The sequence below is a fragment of the Pelecanus crispus genome, chromosome 5, assembly GCF_030463565.1.
Source record: "Pelecanus crispus isolate bPelCri1 chromosome 5, bPelCri1.pri, whole genome shotgun sequence".
Classification (NCBI taxonomy): Eukaryota; Metazoa; Chordata; class Aves; order Pelecaniformes; family Pelecanidae; genus Pelecanus; species Pelecanus crispus.
This window is the reverse complement of record NC_134647.1, coordinates 44,603,096-44,628,926: the sequence shown is the minus strand read 5'-3', so window position 1 is coordinate 44,628,926 and position 25,831 is coordinate 44,603,096. Positions and strand designations below refer to the sequence as shown.

The 25,831-nt window shown below is 49.4% G+C and overlaps 1 protein-coding gene across 1 annotated transcript; it reads right to left on the bottom strand.

Annotated features, from left to right (window-relative positions):
- Positions 1 to 865: 865 nt before the first annotated feature.
- On the bottom strand, positions 866 to 25,085 carry COL6A2 (collagen type VI alpha 2 chain). The gene is made up of 27 exons (XM_009478741.2): positions 24,965 to 25,085; positions 23,167 to 23,765; positions 22,564 to 22,584; positions 21,611 to 21,676; positions 20,981 to 21,034; positions 20,826 to 20,870; positions 20,615 to 20,641; positions 20,316 to 20,342; positions 20,169 to 20,213; positions 18,913 to 18,966; positions 18,473 to 18,535; positions 18,143 to 18,205; positions 17,122 to 17,211; positions 15,436 to 15,498; positions 14,988 to 15,050; positions 14,782 to 14,844; positions 14,174 to 14,236; positions 13,692 to 13,742; positions 13,264 to 13,299; positions 12,823 to 12,885; positions 12,514 to 12,576; positions 12,189 to 12,224; positions 11,897 to 11,942; positions 11,173 to 11,325; positions 10,462 to 10,914; positions 10,088 to 10,126; positions 866 to 1,473 (listed from the first exon to the last, which is right to left on the bottom strand). Exons 1-27 carry the CDS (start codon positions 25,068 to 25,070, stop codon positions 866 to 868), a joined length of 3,060 nt encoding a protein of 1,019 aa, XP_009477016.2. The 5' UTR covers positions 25,071 to 25,085.
- Between the last annotated feature and the right edge of the window lie 746 nt (positions 25,086 to 25,831).

The window sequence follows — 25,831 nt, the reverse complement described above, 5'->3', positions numbered from 1 at the left end:
TGGGATGACAGGGAGGCAGCTCTGGCAGCTGCCCAGTATTTTGTGAGATACTGGGAGGCACGCTGTCCCTCTCAGCCAGGATTTTGGGTGCAGTAATAAATGAACAGGTTCTGATGAAGGTCAGAATGGCAGAAGGAAGCAAAGGAGATATGGCCCACAGGAAAATGAAGATCTTAAAGATGATCTGTGAAATTTAGGATAGATAGAGCTCCAAAAGGAGCATCTGCAGACAACTGTAGAAGGCAGCAAAACCTCTCAATATCCTGTTGCTACCAGGAAAGAGAAGCAAGCCACCAAGGGCCATGCAAAAGGAAAGCAAGTTGCTGACCATTTCCAGCATCATGTGATGTGTCATAAACTCACTCGGTTCTCTCAGGGCAGAAGTACAGAGAGAACAAAAAAAGATGAGATAATCTGGAAAAGGGTTTGCTAAAGAACGGGGCATGTCACAACCATAAAGCTCCTCACAGGACAGTGAGGGATATTGAGACTTTTTGAAAACTAGAGATGATCGTTTGTCCTACTACACTGGAAAGGTTTCTCATTTCTCTGACAAGCCCTCCTAGGATTACAGTATGTACGCAAGGCATGGCTTAGTGTGTGTAAAGCTTTACAGAAACACGTTGTATGGCTCTGTATCCTGCCTTGATCTTGGTTTTAATTAGCACCATAAATGTAAGATACATGACTTTTCATCATGAAAATCAAAAAAGAGCTCTGGATTTTGGCTAGAAAGGAGGACCCAGAGGGCAGCTGTTCTGGGCCAGCTCAGGGTTGCTAGCAACCATACAGAGGGAAGAAAATGAAACAGGTAATATCAGGGGTGTGTATACTGGTAAGAGGAGGGCATGTACACTCCTTTCATTTAACATATCCATCTAATGAACCTGTCGAAGAAGCTGGGCTGGGAGAGGCTGTCATAGTCCTTCTCCCGGAAGATGGCTGCCCGGTCCCCGAGGCCAAGCTTCAGCAGGACATCCATGTCTACGTCACTCCCAAGAGCCACTACCGTAGGCATGACATCTTGCTTCTTCATGGAGTTGATGGCCTCTTCAAGGTTCTTGCTTCCTGTGATGCCATCAGTGATAAAGATGAAGGAAAGCTCAGCATTGCGCCGGGCGAGTCGCTGCCCATCTCCTGGGCTGAGCACAATGTTGTTGATGGCGTGTATGATGGCTGACCCAATGTTGGAGGATGAGTCCAGGTACTTGATCTGTGCCAGGGCGTTGGAGATTTCCGTCAGGTTGTAGGTCAGTGGGAAGACCACATCCTGGTCCCTCTCACTGCCATACTGCAGCAGCGCAATCCGGGCATTCATGTTGTCGCTGTTGCTCCTGGCCAGTGTGAGCTGTCGGGCCACCTCCTCCACAAAGTGGTGGGCCCTGTGGAAATTCTGCTCCCCAATCCTTTCAGAGCCATCGAGCAAGAAGACGATGTCAACGGGCCGCTGTGTGCACTGGGCCACTGCAAGCTCTGCAGGAGAAAGAAGAAGACAAAATTTGGGAGCATAAGAAAGCCTACAGGATAAGGTTGGGGCTTGCCTTGGGCAGTTTGGGCTGGAGTTGCCTCCATGCATCTTTGTCCAAAGAAGGGCCAGCCACACTCTGCTGTCAAAGCCTGTCTTTGCAGCTGGTAATATAGGAGCTTTGCTTCTGAACCTCTCAGGTCCTGGGCCCTAGGTCTTAACGAATGTTAATTCTGGGGCCTATGACAGACCTCCACAAGCATCCATGAGATTAAACAGGTCTGTGCATTTCAGTCCCAGAATTACATCCACCTTCTTACAGCAGTGCCCAGCTCTTATCTGTAACAGGAATATCCAGAGATTAATGGCAGGCAGTGTCTGCAAGCCTCTTGGTTACTTCTAGAGAGGGGCTTACTTTCAGAGTTACTCTTCACACACAGATTTGTAAGATGGAAGCTGTTTTCATACCTTTCACCCAGATTAGTTTAATCAGCCATCACTAATTCCTGAAGAGCTTATAAATGTTGGGTCACATGGTTGGAAAACAAGACTTATGCTTGTTGATGCACCTATACATAGTAAAGCAGCATTTGTAATATATAGCAGATGAATATTTGAGTAAAACGCAGTGGGACATTGTTCTTCAGTCACTCAGAACAGCACCTGTCCACTCAGAACAGCACCTGTCCACAAAGTGGGCATGTAGGCATATGAATATACACAGTGAATGAACTCAGAAAAAAAAAAGGAGAAGAAAATAGCAATCTTTGGAGACAGTTGTTAGTTAGGGACCATTATTTTGTTCCTTTGCAATAGTTATGTATATTGTATTTGGTGTTCCTCTGCGTGCACTGCTTCTCCAAGAAACACTTCCATTACTGCACTGTTGAATTTTCTTCTTCGTCTTCTTTTGAGTTTCCTTCTCTGCTGAAAGCACTAGTCATGAATATGATTGCAACAGCAGTATTGATTTGTGATGTTCATGCTGCAGCTGGCCAGCTCCTCAGTTGGCAGCAGGGCAATAGCCGTATCACTGTCAAGCAATTCTGTGGCTCTAAGACTGACTCTCAAAAGGGTGAATTCCGGGAGCTGATGTCATGTTGTGTTGCATGACTAGCAAGGAATAGGAGATTCTGGAGCAGCCCCAGCTTGAGCACCCATTTCTGGCAATGGGGGGTAAGTTTTGGGACAGGAGTATCATGTTAGGTCAAATTTCTGCACTATGAGCAAATCCAGCTTGACAAAGTACTTCCTCAGTGCTGAATGTTGTTACACCTGGATTCAGCATGGCAGGGTACTGACCTGGTGTAATTCCTTGTACAAGCTGAGCACAAATGTATCACTGTTTAGTACATTAGTACTATGCGTGTAGTCAACATTTGGCAAACAGCAAAATTATATTTTAAGAAAAATAGCTACATGCACTCTTAAGTCAGAGTCAGTGTTCAACATTAATCCAATGGCACAAGATAGTGTAGCAGAAGCTCTGATGGCACATGTCATTGAGCTCACAGAGTATTTGGCACCACTTCCATCCATGATAAAACAGTCAAATCTGATGCAGGAACTTCTGCTGGTACTCGTGGTTTAACCTAACTCGTTGGACATTGCAAATGTCTGTGGTTGTTTCTGTGTCATAATCCCTGACCCTATAGACTGGCATTTCTCCTTAGCCCACACTGTAAAACATCTACAACAATGGGATGCCTTGAATGATGCTCACTGTACATTGTTTTACTACAAAAAACAGGCTTCTGCAATGCCAGTTCTGACTGCAGTAGAAACCAATCTCCAAATGATGCTTTTTCCCCCACGAGCTTTTTGAATATCACATTTTGAAATTCAGCTGTGATACTCCACTCCTTTAAAGCAATAAAGGTGTGTACTCACCTCTGCCCAACCTAGAAATGTTGTCTAAAGGTACATTGATGCTGCAGTTCCTGGAACACAGTTGCTGCTGTCACAAGGATACTTTGCCTTGGCAGCATCTGCACTCCTGGTCCTCACCTGCTCTGTGCAGTTGTGGAGAGGGAAAGAAAGGAAGGCATGCCCCTTGCAACCACACAGTCCAAAATCTACGTAAGGGTCTGCAAAAGCAGGTGGAAGCAAGTGGGTGGGAATGAGGGCTGCATATCATGTTGAAGTGTTACCAGTCTGTCTCCTCTGATGCTTGTCTACATGTAGTCATGTTTCTTGAGACGACAAGCAAAATCCACCCACCTCCCACATGGCCCAAAGCAAGCCTTAAGAGCTCCTAGTTAAGCAGACTGCAGCTGAGAGTAGCATCACTCCAGGGCGCTTCAGTGAGATCATAACACATGTCTGGCTCTCCAGGCAGCCTCTACTGCAGGACCACTCCCCAGAGACATTCCGCTTGCTGCTCAGCGCTCGTGGCTGGAGAGGGCTGCTGTCAAGCTTTGTGATAAGATGCCTTTACATACGAGTTATCCCATGGGAATGTGACAGATGTGAGGCAGCTCAGAAAACCTTTGGTTTGTCCTGTTCAGTGTCATGCTTGTTCCTGGTTTTGGGAGACTGAGGTCCTGAGCGCCCTTTGCTGCAGCAAGGAACAAGATCCTAGTTCTTAACTGGGAGATAAGCTCTTGGAGGCACCATCACGAATTAGGCCAACTAAAATCTTCACATCATGCTTTTAATTGGAGCACCAGACCTTCTTATGCAGCTTACAGCAAGGCATGAATGCCTGCAGCTCACCATACTGCATACCATGTGCTAGGACACAGCTGAGGACATCTAGTAGAGATAGCACAAAAAGCAGAAATACTATGGATTTTCCTGCCATTAGCAACCCATCCAGTTACATGCATGTGCAGAGTAATCCCACCCATTCAAATCATGTTCCTGCTTCTTCTAAAACCCAGGTGAGTTGTATTTCCTCTATTGTTTCACAGTGTTGACAGTGGAGATGAAACTGACAGTGAGATGGGGACTGATCTCCCAGCCCTTTCTGGGGCTTCCCTTTTTCACAACGCTTCCTGTGTCTTTGGGGAGGTGTGGACTGTCCTTTCCCCAGCTCCTGATCGGTGTCCTTCCTTTGCCCAAGAGCTTCACTGAAGGAACCACTGCTGTTATGAAATCTATCTGGTTTTATCAGAGGGATTAGCCAGGATTACATCAGCAAAACACCACTACATCCACTTGCCTCTGACTAACAAGGGCCAATGCAAATACTGCTCAGGCAGAGACATTTCCTCTCTCTCTTTTTTTTTTTTTTGGGGGGGGTTTTTTTGTTTCCATAATGAGCTGAAGGTTCTCAAGAGGTAAAAACCATTGCTTCCAATGTTGCACTGCTTTTCTAGGAAATATTTCCAAAGGAAATGAAATAACAGCCATTGTGTGATGAGGTCTAAACCCCCTTTGCTGAAGTCTTGCCGAATCCTCATCTTGTTCAGCAAGACATCCTAGCCCTGAGATGTTCTCTTCAGATCATTGTTTCTTCGGGGCTTTTCCTCTAGCATCATGGCTGGAGCAGCTTAACTACACTGAGTTCAGTCTTCTTAATTGCATTCCAGCAGGCTAAGTCACATGCTACCCTTGGGGTAAAAAGCAAAACGGAGTAGGGAGCTTGGCTTTGCACAGACTATCTGGAATATGTGGATTATGACCAGATGCTAGCATATGGACTCAGACACAGGCAGATCCTCATCCTTTTGCCTTCACTTAAACCTCTGAGCACACCATTTAAAGATCTCTGAACAATTTTCCCTCCATTATATGTCAACAGTGGAGTTCTCTGAGCTCCATGTCCCTATATATTGGGAGCAAAATGTGCCTTGGGAGAAAGACTATTTTTGTGCAGCATGTCTGACTTGCTCATGTGCTGAGTGACACAAACACCTCCCCTGTGTGCCTGTCGCTGGATGGCTTATAGCTTAGAGTGGCAAGCCTCAGATGTTGAAAACACTGCAAGAAGTTCTAAGTGGGCAAGTTCCTCATTCCAGTTCCCATGCCTGAGCTTGTCAACTGGCTCCACTTTGCGCACCTGGAAACATTACAGCCCAACCACATTTTTGAAGACCATACTCTCCCTTCTGCCCATTAAGTAGGACGTTTGCTCAGTATACTTTATTGCAATAATACCATGTCAGTTAGAGAGGCTGCAAAAGTCACTTGCCAGCAGTAAACACTTGTACTTTTGTGTCTGCACATGGAATCCCATTTTCTCTTTTTACAGCTTGAGAGGGCAGTAGTTATTCTAGGGGCAGGAATGGCAGTGACCTGTCTGACTTTTTGTGAAAACCAGGGGCAGTTCATGGAAATATCACTCCTCATCTAAATGCATGTACCCGCAGTGCAAGTGGTGGGTCTGTAGTCTCTCTGAACCAAACTAGCACTGGGTATGGATTGAATGGGTTATACTACAAGTTTAAATACTTGCTTTTAAATAGCTCACGTAATGTATTACAGAGGTTTGACTGTGCAGTCATGTATTTTTGCTTTGGACTGCCTGGTCCTACATAACCTCTACCTCTTAGATATGAACAGGCACATGTTGCTAATTTAGACAGAAGAAACAGAAACATACAAGCAGAGAAAAAGGCAGAGGAGCTCATACAGCTTCTGAGAGAAGCACTCCCCAGGTTTTGGTGCTCTCAATGGAAAGCCAGGGTTGCCCCCTCTCCCCTACTGTTTGCTTTTTCCCCTCAGTATCCCCAACTGCCCATTGAATAGTTGTACAGAGACACTCACTGCAGTGGGAGGAGATGCACCTTGCTTTGCCAGTCTTGCCACACAAATGGTTTGCTGGACCCAAAGAGAGCCCTCATGGTAGCCCAGTGGGAGGATGCAGAAGATGATTCAGAAGCAGTCAGCAAATACATACATAGGAATGCGTGGGAAAAGCATGTCATTAGGGTCTCTGCAAACTAGGGGCTCGCTCTGGCCCTCAGCCACATGTGTGCCGTCAGCCTCCTTTGGTGGAACCTGGCACTCACATGTGGCTGAGGACTGGGACATGCTAGGCTGCGGAGCAGAGTGGGAGCATGAGAGGGTTGGAGGGGAGCAGCGTGGCTGGCTCAGAGACTGAGGGAACACAGCTCCTCTGCAGAAAATTAGTAGGCAAAACAAGAGCATCTCTTGACATCACTGGAGAAAGCCACCCTGCTCATCAACCAGCCAAGCCAGAGCGGACTACCCCTTGCGTCACATCCCCAGCTGAGTGCAACCAAGCTGTTTCACTGCCTATGTTTCTCCTAAACTAAAAGCATCTACCAATGTACCTGTCCCCTCTGCCAAACAGGCACTCAAGGAAAGACGATTACCACCTCCACTCAGCCTCTGCCTCAACCTGTTTCATGCAATCTCTAATGGAGATGTCAGCAAAGCCCTAGCACAGTTTCTGGGTCCCCCACAATCTCGCTGTGCACCATTTTGAAGGTGTCAATGAACAAGTCCATCCACTCTTGCCGCTCATTTCCAGTGGCAAACTTGGCTTTTTCGGCGGTAAAGGCCAAAGTGGCCACCAGCTGGGTGTACATGCTGGGGTCCTGGGTTTCCCGCGTGGAGTTTAGGAACTGGGCGATCGAGTGTATGGTGCTGGGGAAATCTATGTTGACTCCCTCTTCCATGGGGCGGAAAATAAGTGGGTTTACGTTCCCAGGGTTCCTGCCATCTGCAAGTGAGCGTCAAAAGAATATTTTCAGGGCTTGCTAGCAATGGCTGTGTCTCTGAACGCTACCTGGCTTCCCTACGTGCACTGCACCAGAGAAGAACAGAGCTAACGAGGGACAGAGAAGTAAAGACCAAAGCCAGATTTTAAATTTTTCTGCCACTTCTATGTCTGAGGAACCGTGGGATTTGTGCCAAAATCAATCACACATCAGCTGAGAGACCTCAGAAAATGACACGAAACCTTAACTGCCCAGTTCCTTCCCACTCATCCAGCAGAGGCACGATGGAGAAAGAGCAGTGCTTAGGAAGAGGGCCATGGGGTCCAGCTTCTTTCTGCGTATGGGATTCAGCTATCACGTAGCTTTGAACTTGCTACATGCAAACTGTACACATGATGCTGTACAGCCAGAAAGACATCTAAGGGACAGCATTAAGTGAACTTCTTCCCTGGCACTCAGCCCACTTAACTTTGGCTAGAGTCACTGCCCTGAGGTGTGCAATGCTCCTGTGCAGTATCTGGTCTAGTCAGGACCCTGAGAGCCTCCGTCTCCATCTGGGTGTGCTGAACTTAAATTCAAATAACATCCCAAAGCTCAAAGCAAAGCCTTTTGCATGGGTTAGAAAAAGCACCACAAAGCGTCATGCGCTTTCTATTGAAGCAAGTGGTCAGTTCAGATTTGCTCAGCATTTAATCCATTTAACACTACAGCATCCTGTTAGCACTGCAGTAAGCAGTAATTGATGGGCGGTAACAGGGAGGCAAGGGTCTGCCCTGAAAACAGGAAAAACCTAGATTTCTTTAGGCAAAGCACTGAGGCAGCACACCTTCAGCTGCAGACGTGAACCTGAAGTGGTGATGTGCCTGTCTCTGCAAGGCAGCAGGGAGGAAGACAGGTTGTATGTAATACCTGTCCCTCTCTGTGCTCTGCTGACAATACCCAGGCTGGAGCTGGGGTACCTGGCATGAGCAATTGATTTGCTCTTTGAAGTGCCAGGACTGCAACTGTGACAACCATGGGACCAAGAACAGGGCAGAGTGTAGCTGGTTCCCTGACCTGAACCTGTCTGGCTTGTCTATGACTGGACACATGCATTGGATGTGCACGAAGCTCACTCACATACCCTGAGAAGGGTACTGTCTCCTTCCAAAGGGTTTGCATGTGAATTGGCACCAACTCTTGAGATATTCTCAGAGAACCAGAGGAAGCTGAGCACAGAGCAGAGAAGCCCCAGGTTCTGTTACATGCCTTATGTCACATCCCATCTAACAGGTTCCCTTGCCACTAGGCAAGTGTGATCATTCCAAAATCTTCTAAATGATGACAGCGATGCATCATGGACCATCCAGTGTGGCAGGTGGAAGGGGCTTTGCCTAAAGGCCCCTGAATCCCTGGGTATCACTTAAAACTTGATCTACCAGGCCTAGCACAGATCTTTGCAGGCCAGGACAACTTTGCCCATGCTGAGATGGGTGTACTGGCACTTTCACAGTAGGCCCACACATACCCAGCTGTGTCACTCCACCTCCCATGTCCTCTGGGGTGCAGATGTAAGGCCTGCACTTGACCTGGCCTGCTCACAGCACGCCTTGAGGGATTCGCCCAAGAGGTAACCCCCTCAGATGCCTCCTCAAGCCATTTCTGTTCTGGTCCCTAGGTGTGTCAGATACCAGCAGACTTCTCACCTTGCATCAGGAACAGAAACACCCAAGTACACTATAAAGGACTGCCAACTTCACCTTGCTTTGGAGGGCTTTGATGGCCCAAGCCTAGGAAAACACGAGTCTGCCACCGCTTGAGTCAGTCTCTCTCCTGCAGTATTCCTCAGAAATGGGGAGGCTGCAAAGACCAAAACCTTTGAAGACACCTAAGCAGTCACCAGAGTGGCATGGGGAAATTGCCTCCTTGTGCATGGATCTGCAGGACAAAGCTCCTCCGAGGACACTGCAGAGGAGCCTGTGTGGGTAGCTCAGCATCACAGCTGGACATTGTGCTCTCTGCATGGCCAGGTGCAAATACTCAAAATACTAGTGAGAGATTTTAGACAGGAATGATTATAGCTTTTCTGTCTTCAGATTACTGAGAATCCTGGGACCATTCTTCCTTTGTTTTGTATGGAAATGAAGGGACTTCTTTGAAAATGAAATTTGAGATTCTGTATAATACTGAGTTGAAGCTGGGGACTTTCACAAAAACATTCACAGCAAGAGTAGAGATAAAAATTGCAAGAAATGGCAGAGCTTCGTCCCCTATAAGCTTTGTGTATATCAGCAAATAATGCATCTATTGTACTTAAACAGGCACAGAGAATCAGACAGACAGGATCTCTAGGAATTCAGGTTGCAGATCTGCCCCTTAACAAGCAAAATGTGACCAAGTAAAGCTACCTGCAGTGAGCAGCAGCCGTCTCCTTTACACCAGAGGATCCTTACAGCCTTTTTCCTTTAATCCAACACCCTGAGTTAATTGTTAATTAAATACAGCCAGCGTTAGAGAAGCCAAAACTTTGGGTTCACTATGGTGTCATTTTCCAAACGGTCCCTACTTGTCACTCCCAAGAAGCATCCTGCCTAGTGCTGCAGGTTGGGCTCTGCATTTCAAAGGTCACATGGGTGGGAGAGTTTAGCAAGGGGGTTTTGACCTGATGTATAAGAGACATGGAACAAGTGAGAAATTAATTGCTGAGTTTGGAGGTCAAAACCTGGTGGATTCCAGGAATTGGGACAGGAAGAAATATCAGGGCTGAGCCATGCTGGTGCACTAACATGGTGCACTTGCACCTACCTGTGCAGAGAACTCAGAGAGACAGGAAGAGAGCAGGAGATGAAATCCTGGAGCCTCTCCTCATGTGAAGTAACATTATTTGCTGAACTCCTGCCATCCAAAGGGAATGAACAGGGTTGCACACTCCCCTCCCACTCCTGAGCCTTGTGCACTCTCCCCAAGACCTAGCACTTTGTGCAGATGGCATGAAGCTACTTGTAATGTTTACCTGTCTGACAGGGCAGCTCAGGGCAGACGATCTGTGGATCTGGAAGGAAAAGAAACAAGGAAAACTGAGTGATGTGCTGCCATCCCCCTTCATGGCTTGCACAGTCAGGGTGGGAGGGTGAGGTCTTTTACTAGGAGAAAGGACTCCAAAGGACTGGCCCAAAAGGCTGGCCCAATTCTGAGGAAGGACTGTTTATCCAGAGCTATATAAAGGTCGGCCCCCACCATGAATGACCCAGCTTGTGAGCTACTGGCCAACCTGCTAGGACATATTGCCTCTGCAATCATTGCAACGCACCATACATGCCCCCCACCCCAAACCACAGGGGTGAAAACTCCAGTTCCAGTAAGAACTGTGCAAGCACAGGTACAGACCTGGGCAGAGCACGTCCTCCATCTTGTCAATGAATTCCTCTGCCACCAGGTCTGAGAAGAGCCTCATCTTCTGGACTCTTTGGGGTTCGTTGCAGGCAATGGAGACCAGGGTCTCACTCTGTTCTGGCTGATCAAACATATCTCCAATGCCAATGGTGTTGACAACTACATCCCTACCGCAAAGAGCCCCTAGGTTCTTGTCGTCATCCCGGGGGTCATAGCGCCCATCCGTGATCACCACAGCAAACACTTGGGCTTTCTCTCGCTTGCTTTCCTTGATGAGCTTGTTGTAGGCAAACTGAAGGGCAGACGGTGTCCAGGTGCCTCCAGCAATCCACTCCAGGCGCTTCACTGCTTCCTTAAAGCTTGACAGTGAATCAATGCGCTCATCATCAAGCTTGATGGCTTCAAAAGTCCCCTCGTGACTGTACTGCACCACCCCAACACGGGCACCTGCCAATGAAGCGTCATGTTACTTGTCTTTGCATCCTCAGTGAAAAGTGGAGAAAGTCAGCAAAGTTTCATATCAGCAAAGAGCTGCCTGATTGGCCTACAAAGCTGGGAAGGGAAGAGGGAAGAGCAGAAACTGCTGCAAAAATGCTAGACAGATGGATTGCAGCCCAGGGCAGCTACAGACAAAGGTGGAAGCTGAAGGGATCCAAGACCCTTTTCTTTTCTCTGTGCCCCACTCTGTCTCCACACAGTCCAGACCTGTCTGTGACTTGGGGTCCTTGGCAATAGAGCCCAGTCGGCTGACCACGTTGACAACAAAATTTTTCTCCAGGGTGAAGTTGGTGTAGCCAATACTCTCTGAGCTGTCTATGACGAACATGATGTCCAGGGCACCACAGCGCTTCTCACAGTCTGGGGAGAGGGACAGAAGAAGGAAAACACAAAGGCCAATGATGGTGGGAACAAGAGACACCAGGGAAGAAGAGACCATCTATGGGAAGCTGAAGACAGCATCACACCAAGCATCTACAGGGTCTGCGGTGCTGCCCGCAGCCGGCAGCATAGGGAGGATCTTACATGCATCTTTCTGTCAACGTATATCAAAAGAAACCTTTTAATCTTGCTGTGTAATATACTATCATCTGAACCATGCAACTCTATATTACAGCTCACTGCTCCTGTGATGGTAGAGCTAAATTTTGGGAGGTAAGCTGGGCTGCCCCTGCAGTGCCACTGCACTCAGTGGTAGTCTGGGACCAGGGTGAGCAGGAAAGGACTTCCCGTGGTGTCTCCTCTGCAGGGTGCAGCGCTGTGCAGAGCGGCAAAGAGCCCACCGTGCCAGTGGCTCAGTGCAAAGGGCAGCTCATGGGGCAGAGCTCCCTCAAGGGAGCGCCTGAAGAAGGAGGCAGCCTCTGATGACCCCCTTTCCCCATCCCTGGAGTGGTTATTCCCCTGCCCTGGGGAGAGGTGATGGTCTGCTCACCACAGCATCCGCATGTCTCTCGCACGTAGGTCATCACGTCGCAGTCCTGCCAGCGAAGGGGTGCAAGGTGAATGCCTCCCTCCCTTTACGCAGCCAAGGGAAAGGCTCCCCTTCCCCTTCCCACCCAGTCGGCCCCCTGTCCTCTTTCTTTGGCTCCCATGGGAAGCCACAGGCCACCTCTGCCAGGAGGTGGCAGGACCTGATGCCCTGTTTTATTCTCAGGCTATGCACGGCAAAGCCATGGTTGCATCAGGAGGAAGAGCACTGGGGGCTACAGAGCAGTGCTACTTACAGTCAGGCCAGGATCTCCTGGTGGGCCAGGGGTCCCCTGTAAGAAGAGCACAGGGATTTCAGGCACAGTTTTCCTATGAGTTCCCTTTTTGGGAACTAGACATCAGAGCCATCAAAAATGTGGCTTTTTGCAGAGGTCTGCCACAGGAAGGCTAGGAAAGCCTCGCTGGGAGTCAGCAGACACATCTGGCAGCTGGTGTCCCCTCCAGAAACCCTTGCTGCAGGGACACCCACTGGGGTCCTGTGGGCTTTAGAGCATCAAGGAGAAGTAGGGAGGAGAGGAGGGAGCTACAGCATCTGCTCAGACACGATGGCATGGTACTGACCTCTGGGCCTGCTTCACCAGTTGGGCCGCGGGGTCCGGGCTCACCTCCTGGGCCAGGATCACCCTGGGAAGGAAGCAAAGAAGGGTCAAATATTTCCCTGGCAAGGCTGGCAATGCAGCTGCTGGTGTTCAGGGCTCCTCCTGACCCCCTCATCAGGCACAGCCCTGCTAAGCACAGTCACCAGCCTGCCACAGCTGTGCCTGTGGACATGGGGCAGGCAGGAGAGCAGGCAGTGCTGTCCCCAACACACCTGGCAGAGGTATGGGAGGGGGATGCTGACCCTGTGGGCAGTACAGGAAGTCTGCTTACCGGTTCCCCCTTCTCTCCTTTGGTACCTTGCACTCCTTTTGGTCCAAGCTCACCTCTTCCTCCCTGCTCAAGGGAAGGAGAAACAGATCTGGCACGGAGCCTGGATTTGCCCAGGCAGAGGCACTATGCTATGAGCCCGTCAGAAACACATGCTTGCCTGGCCTGGGAGAGCACCCTCTAAACCAGCAGCTCAGCACAGAGCAAATAAACAGTGTTTACATAGGTGTTAACTAAGAATAAGGAAGTTTTGCAAAGCATATTTCAGATGGTTTCAACAGGAGATGGGCTTGGGAGATACACCCAGACTCCGCAGCTGCAAGGAATAGCCAGGGCAGCTGCCGGCAGGACAGGCTCTTCAGCCACGCACCCAGTGTGTCAGGTGACAGCTACTTGGCATTTCAGTCAGTACAAAAAGCAGGCGACGGAGACAAACACACTGACCTTGGGTCCCGGCTGCCCTTTCTCACCCTTGTCACCCTGCAAAGGGAGAGGAGGGAAACATCAGCACCTCACTGGTATTGGCCCCCTACCGTGCATGCATGCATCCGAAGTCTGCAGTGAGGGGCACAAAGCTCAACAGCAAGAGTAGCTTCAGGCTGTTTGTTGGGGTGGTGGGTGCAGCCACGTCCCCATCACTGCCGTTGAGGCTGGGATCCCCAGCACCTCTGCCACGAGACTGATGGAGCCGTGGTCAGGTTCAGTTCCAGTGTTCAGCCCCCTTTCCCCCTTTGCGGGCTTCAATTTTTGTGACCCTAATAATTTTTCTTCCTCCTTCCCTCTTCTCCCAGGCTGCTCAGCTCAAACACCAACTTCCACCAAAACAGGCTTCCTCACGGTGCATATCTCTGCACTGGACAAGGCATACTTACCTGCGGTCCTCTGGGTCCAGGGTAGCTAAAGCCAGGTCTGCCTCTGTCACCCTTTGGTAGAAAAAAAAATGACCTGTCAGAAATCAAACCCAGCCTTTCTGACCTGACGATGCCAGTGACAGCCAGAGCCATTTTAATCCCCTCTCAGGGTGAGACACGACCAGGAGCCATGACTTCTGCAGCTGGCCCTGAAACATTGGGAAAATTTGTGCAGAGCGAGGCTTCGCAAGGGTTTTGGGAATATTGCATGCCAGGACCACCCTGAATCTGTGCAGGGTGAGGGATGTAATCAGAGCTGCCTTGGCCAGAGCAAGACCTACATCTCTGCCCCATAAGAAGGCTCAGGTTTGAGCCGTTCAGTTTCTGAGGCACACAAGTTTCTGCAGTGGAAACTGCCTTTTTTTTTTTAAAAAAAAAAAAACAAACAAACCAACCATACAAAAATACCCTTTCAAATGTGCAGTTGCACTCAGGGACTTTACCTTTGGTCCTGGTGGTCCAGTATCACCTCTTGGGCCCAAGTCACCAGGGTCCCCACGCGATCCCTGCAGGATAGTGTTGGGGAGAGTGAAGGGAGTGGGTGAGGATGTTCCCTGCAGCTCACTGGCCACACAGGGAACTGTGCTGGAGAAACCAGCTCTTGAGACAGTGCTGCAGGACCATCTCCACTCCGGATAAAATTACTGTGATAGTGACTGATTCAGCACTTGTGTTTCCGTGTCCTGCGGAGCCACAGGGATGTCATGGCACTAATGCCACAGTGGGGTGCTGGACTAACCACAGATGCAGGACAAATGGGCCTCCGGGTAACCCCATCTTCCCTTGCCCTGTGACCCGCTCTCACAGTCCCTTCCATATTGTCATGGGAACACCTGGGACCAGGAGTGATGGAGAAGCACGGACTCCTGGGTCTTGTGATTTCTTCTTGCCCCAGGGGCTAGCTGGGGCCTCTGGGCTAGTTTTTAGCCTCCTTGAGAAAAGGTCAGGCAGGCTCCTCTCAGAAGGGACAGTGCAGCCAGCTTATGTCAGTAGGGCAAGTTCTCACTGCAGAGGGAGGACACAGTCACACAGATGCCCAAGGATGACTTACTATCTTGCCTGGCTCTCCCGCAGCACCTGGAGGGCCTCGGGGTCCTGGCAGTCCTTGGTCTCCCTGTAAAGCAAAGCAAGACTCAAGAACGTACAGAGGCAGGTACAGGCATGTGTGCATGAGAAGGAAACCTGGGTGAGCTGCCCCGGATGGCACCAGTGCTCTCCCTCCCTTCTGGCTGTCACCAACCCCTGCTTCGTGCTTACCCTTGCTCCTTTGCTTCCAACCTCACCGGGCAGGCCACGAGGACCCTCTGGACCAGGATCTCCCTGTGAGGAGGGTAAAGATATTCTTGGTCAAGAATGTCTCCAATGCTGTCTGTGTGCATGGCAGTGCCCCTTGGAACAAGGAGGCACGATGCTGTCCTCAAAGCTGATGTTTCTTGGCTCGAAACACAGTGTCAGGGCAGCGTGCCCTCTGAACATGTCTCTTAGCCTCAAGCTTTGCTGCCTTTCATCCCCTCTCTGGATCAAGCCATGGAAGAGGAGACTGTACCTGCTGCCACCAGGGCCAGCAGCAGGCACAGTGGGAGCACAGCACACATGCAGAGCCCACTGGGATGGACTTTTCATGGCTGGGCAGTCGCACATCATGCACACCACTCCTATGTGTCTTGGGCTCATTTGCAATGGTCTGGGCAGTTGCTATACTCACCCTTTCTCCTTTGGCCCCAGGAGAGCCTTTGCTGCCTTTCGTCCCTGGATCTCCACGTCGACCCTTGGCAGACAGAGAAAGTCACATAAACGGGATGCGAAGATGGATGCTACCTGAGCAGTGATGCCTGACTGCCCTGCCTCCTCCCTCCTGGCATGAGAGATGTCTCCTTGCCCCCTTAGTGAGCATGCACCTGGCAGCAGGGGAGCAGGCATGCCTGTAGTGGCATTGATAACAGCTGATAACAGCTGATAACAGCATCCTGGCTTGTATCAGGAATAGTGTGGCCAGCAGGAGCAGGGAGGTGATTGTGCCCCTGTACTCAGCACCAGTGAGGCCACACCTGGAATACAGAGTCCAGTTTTGGGCCCCTCAATACAAGAAAGACATTGAGGTGCTGGAGTGTGTTCAGAGAAGGGCAACAAAACTGGTGAAGGGTCTGGACCACAGGCCTTATGAGAGGCAGCTGAGGGAACTGGGGTTGTTTAGCCTAGAGAAGAGGAGGCTGAGGGGAGACCTTATCGGTCTCTACAACTACCTGAAAGGAGGTTGTAGTGAGGTGGGTGTTGGTCTCTTCTCCCATGTAGTTAGTGATAGGACAAGAGGAAATGGGCTCAAGCTGCACCAGGGGAGGTTTAGATTGGATATTAGGAAAAATTTCTTCATGGAAAGAGTAGTCAAGCCTTGGAACAGGCTGCCCAGAGAGGTGGTGGAGTCACCGTCCCTGGGAGCATTCAAAAAATATGTAGACATGGCACTTTGTGACATGGTTTAGTGGGCATGGTGGTGTTGGGTTGATGATTGGACTGATGATCTTAGAGGTCTTTTCCAACCTTAACGATTCCTAGTTTTTACTTTCATTATAAATGATCCAGCCACCAAGCCAGGAGGCATGGGGTTGCTCCTCTACCCTTAATTGGTTTAGTGGTGGACTTGGTAATGTAGGTTAATGGTTGGACTGGATGATCTTAAAGGTCTTTTCCAACCTAAACGATTCGATGATTCTAATTGCTTGGGGGATCTTCTATTTGGCTGTTGGGAAGCCACAGCCAGACTATTCTTTCAGGAGGGTGGTCACAGCAGTGACCACAAGGACTTGTGGTTCATTCTCTGAACTGCTTTACTCCCAGCTCATCATCCAGCATTGCTTTCCCCACTGCATCTTGCACAAGGACACAGTTGGCTGGGCTCTGGCCAACTGGTGCTGGTGGAGCCATGCTGCTGTATTCTGCCAGGGAATGTCACCTCCAACCCACTCCCCAAATTTTTCTGTGCCCCACCACATTAGCTTGGGCTTGTGTGGCACCATCAATGTTGTGACGCTGCCTTGTTCACTACCATGACAGCCACCAGATCTTGACTCTGTGAGCTCCTGTGAGAAGCCAGAAGTTTGGGAAACTTGCTAGAGTACAGCCAAAGGGTCCCTGGGCATCCACAGATGCATTTGTGGATATGTGGGAATACAGGATGCTTCTCTAAGGTGAAATGGTTAACATCAGGCTTAGGATTATGGAAGTACTGCTCTATGAAGATGGGGGAGACAAGGCAATCAGCATCTGCACATCTTTGGGGATGCACAGGGCAGGGCAGGCAGGCTAAATGGGGCAGTTTCTCAGAGTTCATCCATGAAAAATCATCAAGCTCCCGGGGTGTGCCCACTGTCCAGAGATCTATTCGGACACTTACAGGCTCTCCTTTGGGTCCAGGAGGTCCCATTTCACCTTTTCTTCCCTTACTTCCAGCAGGCCCTTGAGCTCCAGGGTTGCCTGGAAGTCCCTTGGAGAAGAAAAAGAAATACAGTTTTTCAGAAGAGAGGTTAATGTGCACACATACACACAAACCCCTCTTGTCCTGTGTCAAGCAGTCCACCCTTGAGCAGATGCGTGTATGAGCACACAACTTACTTTTCCACACACCCACCATGCCTACACGTCAAAGCTATGTGCAGAGGCTCCCAGCTTGGAACAGTGTGATGCTGTGTCACCTTTCCTCCATCAACCAGTGCAAAGACTTGTCAACTCTTCCTTACAGCATCTGTCTAGCCCTGCCTAAAGCCAGAGGGCTATTTCAGCCTCCTCCACTATCTCTGAAGTAACTGGCCATCAGCATAGCAACCCTTTTGGCTATGAGGTCAAGTACAGTGGGTAAAGCATGTGTTAGAACTCTGAGCAATTAATCATCAAAGTTCACTCACATGAATAAAAACAGCCTGCAAACACTGGCACTGCCACAAACACTGAGGAAGTCATGAGACTATGGCAGGGGAAACCATGGCCAAACAGGGCCTTTCTATCCAGAAGAAGATGGGAAGAAGCAGAAAGATGCAGTGCAATGGATTGGCTGGAAAGGCAAATCCTCCTAAGTCTGTTTTGCCTGCTTTTCTCTGGACAAACACTTGAGACCCATTCTCATTTTGCTCTGGGCAGCTGCAGGGATGTTGTGCAGTCCCCTCTCCTGTTGCCCACATGATGTTTCCCACTGTACTGGTGGGGACAAATATGGCAGGAGAGCTCACTCGATCACTCAGGGGCTTGTGCTGGCTCTGTGCTGGTGGGCTAATTTGCAGAATCACCAGGATGCATTGGCAAGCAGTCATTTTTACACTGCACCTGCCCTGTTACCAGCAGCTGATACTGCTCTGGCTCCATGCCACGTGGAGCAGATCCTCGTAAGACACTGTAGACATCTGAATGCTGCATGAACCTACCGGGTTTCCTTTTTCTCCTGGAGGTCCTGGGGGTCCACTGCGACCAGGCCGGCCAGGATCTCCCTGAAATAGCCAGACAGCAATGGTCATTGCCTGCATCATCATCAGCATGTTGTGGTGCACCACTGACATGCACCGTGAGGAGCCCAAGGAGCAGGGCCAGCAAGACTGTTCCCTCTGTTCCTGCATCTGGTGGTGGGATCCAGACCCCAGAGCCTATGGACTCCATAAATAGTGAAGGATTTAAGAGTAAATACAGGCAATGGTGTTTAGCTGTCCCCACTGGTGGCCTCTGCCCACACTCTCTGCTCACTTTCGGAGCACTTGTACCTTTATGCCTTCATCTCCTCTTTCACCTTGGTCTCCTGCATCTCCTGGGTAGCCATCAGGACCCTAGGGGGGGAAAGGACAAAGAACCACACATTTTGCAGTGGCAAGAATATGCATTTTCCCTGCAGAATAAATCAACTGGCTTAGAAAGTTGCTCTAGAGACTAAAATAGTTTTTGCTTGTTGCTAGTGTTGGTGAAGGGAGCAGACCCTCCTTTCTGTGTGGAGGGGAGGGACACAGGGGGATCCCAGCTTACTTGCCCATGGAAAGGATGCACAAAAAAATCAGGCTGTGCTCCCCGTTCCGGGGATCCCAGGCCTGGGATAAGATCATGCAATTGGTAGGAAAATGTAACCTCTTGTTGGCCATCTTTCTACATGTGCAACTCATCCAGCAGCTACACAACTGATGTGCTGAATGAAAGAGTAAAGCATTCCTACCTTGTCACCAGGGTCTCCCTTGCAGCCTGGTGGTCCAATTCTCCCCAGCTTGCCCTGGAGAGATAGCATTCAAAAGAAAAAGACAGACAAGCTGCAGGTGTCTGAAGGGAAAATATGGCTTTTCTTGTTAACAGTTACTAATTTGTAACATCATCTGCTGACCATACCTGTCATCAGCTAGAAAATAAATAGCAAGTGTACTCCTTAAACAGGAGTGTGGTGTGCAGAGACAAATGGAGGAGGAGAAAGTAGTCTAAAAGCCCCGGGTGGTAGCGTGGGCATTAGTGGGAATTCAAGCACGCTCATCCTGCACATGTGCCCTGGGCGATGGACATCTCCCTTGAGGGTGGACTCGGTGGTCACTTATGTCCATGGTTATGCTGGTCCTCCATTGTGCATCTTGCATCAGAGCAGCTCAGGTCTGCTGTAACCACGCTGCGTGCTGTGAGAGCAGTGACCACCTTGCTCTGTGCCCTGCAACGGCTTTGCTGGAAGCACTTAGACAGCTCACCCCGGCTAGAAAGTGGTGGGGACTAAAGGAATTTAGTGTTTTAGAGCTTCAGTACGCATTTGAGGAGTGGGAAGAAGAACTGGTATTATCTCACAGATGTACCTGGCTGGGTGTACGAGAAAGTGCAGAGCAAACCCAGTGTGTGCTGGCCAGTGGACAAAGCCAAGTGAAATTATCTCAAATTAAGGCTATCCCGCTGTGGTACGTCTGCATGGCATGCAGATCTAAGGGAGGTTGTGGCCGTCTACACTCACCATAGAGGGGACAGAGGATTTCAGAGTCTCTGTTACAAGGTACTTGAACCTGGTGTTAGGGCTTTATCAAGAACAAGCAGTAGCTTAAAGATGAAATTTCAGATTATGTGACAAACTGCCTTGAAAACCAAAATTCTGCAAAACTGTGTACATGTCCTGTAGGGGTCACTAACACTCGAGATATCTACACCCAGATGATCTGGCCATATCACCTCCTGCAGCATGACTGGCCATGTTATGCATCTAGTTCCTGCAGAGACCTTGCTGATGAAGGGATAGCACTTCTGTAACCTGAACTAATTAATCTCCAGCTAGCTCAAATATTTCTACAGGACATGCAAAATAATGTGCAAATAAGTTCATAGAAACCTCAGTCAGAACAAGAAGCTAGCGTGTGGGAAGGGATAAACAAAGCAACCTGTGGGGACAAGGAGGGGGTAAAGAAATGAAACCTCAGAAGCAACATTACAGGATACTCCCACTGCTGTTACCTTCTGTCCATCGGTGCCATTTCTGCCTGCCAAACCGGCGGCACCCTGGGATCAAGGGGGAAAAGAAGAGGGATCAGCAGTCTATTAACACACACTCAAGAGTTGGTAGCTGGAACAACATGCAAGTTAGAAAATGTCCTTTCTTACCCTCCGTCCATCTGATCCAATCTCGCCCTGGCGGAAGAAAAGGACAGGAGTCAGCCAGTTTGCCTACATCCTTCCCATCCATTTGGCTCAGTAAAAACATCAACATTTCACAAGATCATGAGCAATGACTGAAGGAGACAGGCTTTGGGGTGCTCCTGGAAATCCCTCCCCATGTCCACAGTTACATATTAATAGGGTTGTTATTCTGCCCATTACAGCTAAATTCTCCCCCCTTGCAACAGAAAAGTGTGTGTCCCCTGCCACGTGCCCAGACAGCCATTTGGTCTCTTCTTTCTCACCTTCTCTCCTTTCAGCCCTGGGACACCCTAGACAAAAAAAAAGAAGAAAAACACTGTATTAGTGCCTGGGAATCAGCAGGAGTGGAGGCAGTGGCATGCCAGGGGTCTCGGGTGGGAAACAGGCAGGTGGAGAGGGAGAAACAGTGCTCCCTCTGCTTTACCAAAAATCAATGAATGCAAAGAGCTCAGTCACCAGCTATGGGATTCTTACCTTGGGACCAGGGTATCCAATCGGACCTTCAATACCTGGGTCACCCTTAAGGGAAGAAGACACAGAGAGTTAGCTCAAGCATGGCAGAGATGTGGCCCCAGCTAACACAGGGGCAGCACTGCTGGCTGTGGTGGTGGGGATTTTTCACAACTTGCCTGTCGTCCCTTCAGCCCAGGGGATCCTGGCTCACCCATGTTCCCCTTTGCACCCTAAGGAAAGAAAAAAAACAACATAAGTCAGGGCTTGGTGCTGACTGTGAGAAAATGGCAATTTCTGGGAGCATCAGGCTCACTGTGGCTGCTTCTACAGAGCCTGGGACAGTGTGCTGGTGGACCGGGACCTGCTTTATTCTGGGGAAGTCAGGGAAAGACTGTATAGGGAGGGGAGCACACAGAGCTGGGGGCAGGAGAGTGGGACACCCTGCACACATGACAGCCGTGCTTTTGAGGGTGGGAGAATTGGAGACAACTACCGCCTCACTCCTGTTGTCCTTAGGTGCTGAAGGTGCCAGCTGTGGCTTGCATGGCTGATGCTCAGATACCTCTCTGCACTGCTGTCAGTGCATCAGCCTCAGCACAGACATTAGAAGACACTGGTGCTGGCTGTGTGCCCCATTCACTGCAGCACGGCAGTCTCCCAGGGCCAAGACAGATGCTGGGGAGTTATTTCCCACCTGGGTGCTATGCCTGTGAAGGCTGCTGCAGCTGAGGTAACATCTAGGGTGTCCTGCAGTGTCTGTGGCAGGCACAGGTATTATTCTCTTCCTACAGGTCAGGACAACTTACCTTCTGCCCTCGGTATCCCTTGGGACCAGAAGGACCTGCAATCTCCAGGCAGCTCATCTTGTAGCACTGAAATACAAATTAAACAGTGTAACTGCTGTGCTGCAGCATGCCAGCTGCTTCATGCACTGACCCAGTGTGCACCTGAAGCTCAGCTCTGCACCACAGCTCTCCACACACCTCTCCCCATGACTGCAGTGCTAAAAACTACTATGGGTCCAGCTCCTTCCTCCCAAGAGGAAAACAGCATTGCATCCTTGGAGGTGTGTGTGACAGTTAGGGAGAGGAAGTGGTAAAGGTCCCAAGGCTTTAAAGACATTCTCAGCAGAGTCTCCAATTAACAGTGCCTCACAGGTGGGCCCTCAAATATCATGCTGATGGTGAGCACATGTCTCAGTCATAGTTGAGGCAGAAACAAACATGCAGAAAAATGCTGCCCGTAAATTAAAAGCAGAAATTTGCCACAAGCACATTCATTATGGCTTGGCTCTGGGCCCAAACTGAAAGAACAGGACTGCTAAGTGTCAGACAAGGTAGTGTGGTTTTGCTCTTCTGGGGCCATCAGGGGATGTGCATACCCTTTGGAACATTGCTCTGCACACTCCTCCAAAAATGCCAGACCCTGTCCATTGTGATACCAGCAGGGCAGGAGCTTCAACTTGCAGAGCACCTACAAAACAGGCCTCCAAAGTGATAAAATGAGTCTATTCAATAGACCTGAATTCATTGCAGGTGAGGGGGAGGCAGAAAGTGAAGAATGCGGTATGCCATTTTAACCACTGGGTAAGGGGGTGGGTGCCCAGGCTCTGCACTGATCCACAGGTGGGAAGAGACCCATCTTGTGCAGCTAGCTGCAAAATCTGGCCTGCTACTTTGGGGTATGAGCTGGTCTTCTCTAAGTGAGGCAACTTAAACCTGTATCATGTGGCAATGGTATAATGATGCTGTTCACTCACCTCTCCGTAGGCTTCATGTTTCTGCAAAGGAGAAAAGAGGATGAACAGAATCAGTTAAGGTGGTCAGGCCCAAGAGAAAAACAGCATTGCACCCTTGGAGGTGTGTGTGACGGTTAGGGAGAGGAGGTGGTAAAGGTCCCAGAGCTTTAAAGACATTCTCAGCGGAGTCCCCAATTAACAGTGCCTCGCAGGTGGGCCCTCAAATATCATGCTGATGGTGAGCACATGTCTCAGTGCTGCACACTCTTCCATGCACCCCTGGATCAGGAGCAGGCTGGAGTATGGGTCTGGCCTTGAGAAAGAGCCAGGACTAGGGTGGCAGCCTGCCCAGACAGGCCAGGGAACAGAGGCATAGACCAAGGAGGCCTGGTTAAGCACCTAATCAGAGAAATCAGAGATGCTCGAGACTCCATTTGGCCCATACGTGCTGAAAGGACATAGAAAAGGAAGAGAAACAAAACAGAGGCTTTTCCCTGCTAGAGGCGCTCTCTAGAACCCTGCCAAAACCCACTGTGGGGCCACTCAGAAAGCATTCCCTCATCCACACGCTGCTTCTCTTGTCCCCCCCATTATACTCCCTGCACCTCAGGTGGCACTCTGTACCATAGCTTGGATTATCCTCTCGATGGTGTTCACATCGATGTCCAGGGTGTCTTTCTGTGTGATGGCATAGTTGTTGCGGTACAGCTCATGCGGCAGGTTGGCAATTTCCCGCAATCCCTGTTCGTAGACGTTCTCACTGGGGGCCACTGCGAAAAGCTTGATACCCATGTCTCGCGCCCTCTCAGCCTGCATCTTCATCCCTCCGCAGGGGCTGCCAGTGACATGGCCATCAGTGATGACTACTGCAAAGTTCACACCTGAGGCCATCTGGGTCTGGATCTGCTCTGTCATGTTGGAGATAGCACAGTCTGTGAAGGTGCCCCGGCCAAGGTATTTAATAGCGGACAGCTTGGGGAGGTATATGTCTTTGCTGCTCGTTAAAGGGCTGTAAGTTTCCACCACATCTGAGTAATGAAGTCCACCAAACTGCCAAGTGATGTAGACTTGGTTCTGGTAGAGCTCACTCTCCAGTTTATCGATGAAGACAGGGATGAACCGCTTTATTTGATCCACAAGGCTCTGGATAGGCACAGTCTGCAGAGCAACACTCTCTGAGGTGTCAATGATGAAGTACACATTGATGGGGCAGTTCCTCTTTTCTGCATGAAGACAATTATTCAGACCATGTCAGAGCACTTCAGGCACCGCTGCACCCCTTCACTGTCCCCCAGAAACCTGGGCTGAGAAGCATATATAGAATCATAGAATCATAGAACCATAGATTGCTTTGGGTTGGAAGGGACCTTTAGAGGTCATCTAGCCCAACCCCCCTGCAGTGAGCAGGGACAGCTTTAACTAGATTAGGGAGCTCAGAGCCCCATCCAACCTGACCTTGAATGTTTCCAGGGATGGGGCCTCCACTACCTCTCTGGGCAACCTGTTCCAGTGCTTCACCACCCTCATAGTAAAAAATTTCTTCCTCATATCCAGTCTAAATATATAAATATAGATATCCAGTCTAAATATAGACAGCACATAGAGAACAGCACACAGAGTTGTGAAAAGAGCAAACCACAGCATGAGGCTCAAGATTTAGCTTCCTGCAAGGGTGTTGCAGCTCTTACTAATTAGGAGTTATTTCCACCTGGGTTGGAGGAAATGAGGAAACTGAGGACTAAGTACCAGGTTTGAATGAAGAAGAGAAAGGGTATGACTTTTACTGTCCTGCACTAAATGAATGTCCTGCCTGCCAGGCTGCTGGTTGCTCTCTGATTTATACACATTTTCAAAAAGATCGTGCCCAAGTGCGATACTGGAAAAAGTACAAGTCCCACTTAGATCTAGCCATAACATGTGTTCAGGTCAGATGACTCTCCAGTACCCAGGACTTCAAAATCCTGAGATCTGATCAGTACTGAATCAATCTTGAAAATCTTGCCATTTTTTGTAAAAGTCAGGCTGGACACATAAATCGCCTCCTCTGCACTGCAAACCGAAAAGTGCTGAAATCGTCAAATTCAAAGTGGACTATTTTCTGACACCAGCTGAGCTCTGGAGACTCCCTGGTATTTATTACTGCGTCAGCTGGGAGAAGCCACCACTGGCAGACCCCAGCTCTTCAATCTCTACCTCTCTGCACTCCAAGCAAACCCAGAAATGGGAGTTTTTGTGGAGGACGGTGCTCCCTACAGATGGATCGCTACCCCAGGGCACTGCCCAGGAGTGCAAAGAGGCCAGAGAGGTGTAACATGCCACTGTCAGTGCCTTGTGAGCAGGCTCTACAACTGAGCAAGGCCATTGCTTTCAGTAAAATTGCTGCCTACAAAGGAGAAAGACATCCAAGTTATCTGGTTAATACCTGCACAGGAGGTAGGACTGACTTCTCCAGGATCCCCATCAAACTGAGCATGGAGAGGAACTAGAGCCGCACAAAGGAGAGTGGAAATAAAGGCTTCTCGGAACATCTCAGCAGTTCCTCTGGATATCTAGTTGCCTGTGGGAAAACACAAGTTACATGTTAAGTACAATATACAACCTCCTAGCTCTGTTGGGAAGATACAAAGCTAGCTAATGCTCCTTGTAAACCCTGTGTGTGAAAAACACAGCCTCTCCATCACCATGATGCATCACTGGGCCACTAATGTAGATTTTTATATTGATTTGAAAGCTAAGCAATTAAAATATTTCCTTTGTTGGAATATGGGCAAATAATTTAAAAGCACTTCACAGACATGGCTCAGCAATGCCCTCTGATATCGAGGGCCTCTCATATGCCTCCAGCTCTGCACCTGAATGTCCCTACCAAGTAGTTCATGGGTCCTTTTTCCGCTCCCCAGCTCAGATAGGCTGCACAGCTGTTTGCAAAGAGACCTGACTGTGGCCTCATGAAGTCCCTGCATAGTGTGGCTCAATTTTCATTGTGCTGCAGAGAACAGAAGAGTTATCATAAGGATAAAATACTTACTTTAATGCTAAAGGGGTATTTTAGTTACGGTCAAGACTTTATCCCTCTACCCTTATTACAGGCTTCCGTTGTCTTGTTTGCCCTGCACAAAGCAGAGCTGGAGGAGATGTGATCTCTTGTAGGACACAACAACTTTGTGCCTTCAGACAGCACCATTTTAGAGCTAGCCTTTTGCAATGGCTGAGGAAGCTGGAGACATCAGCTTTTGGAGAGGCTGGGAGCACTGGAGACTTTGGCCAAGTGTCTGACTCACAGATCAGA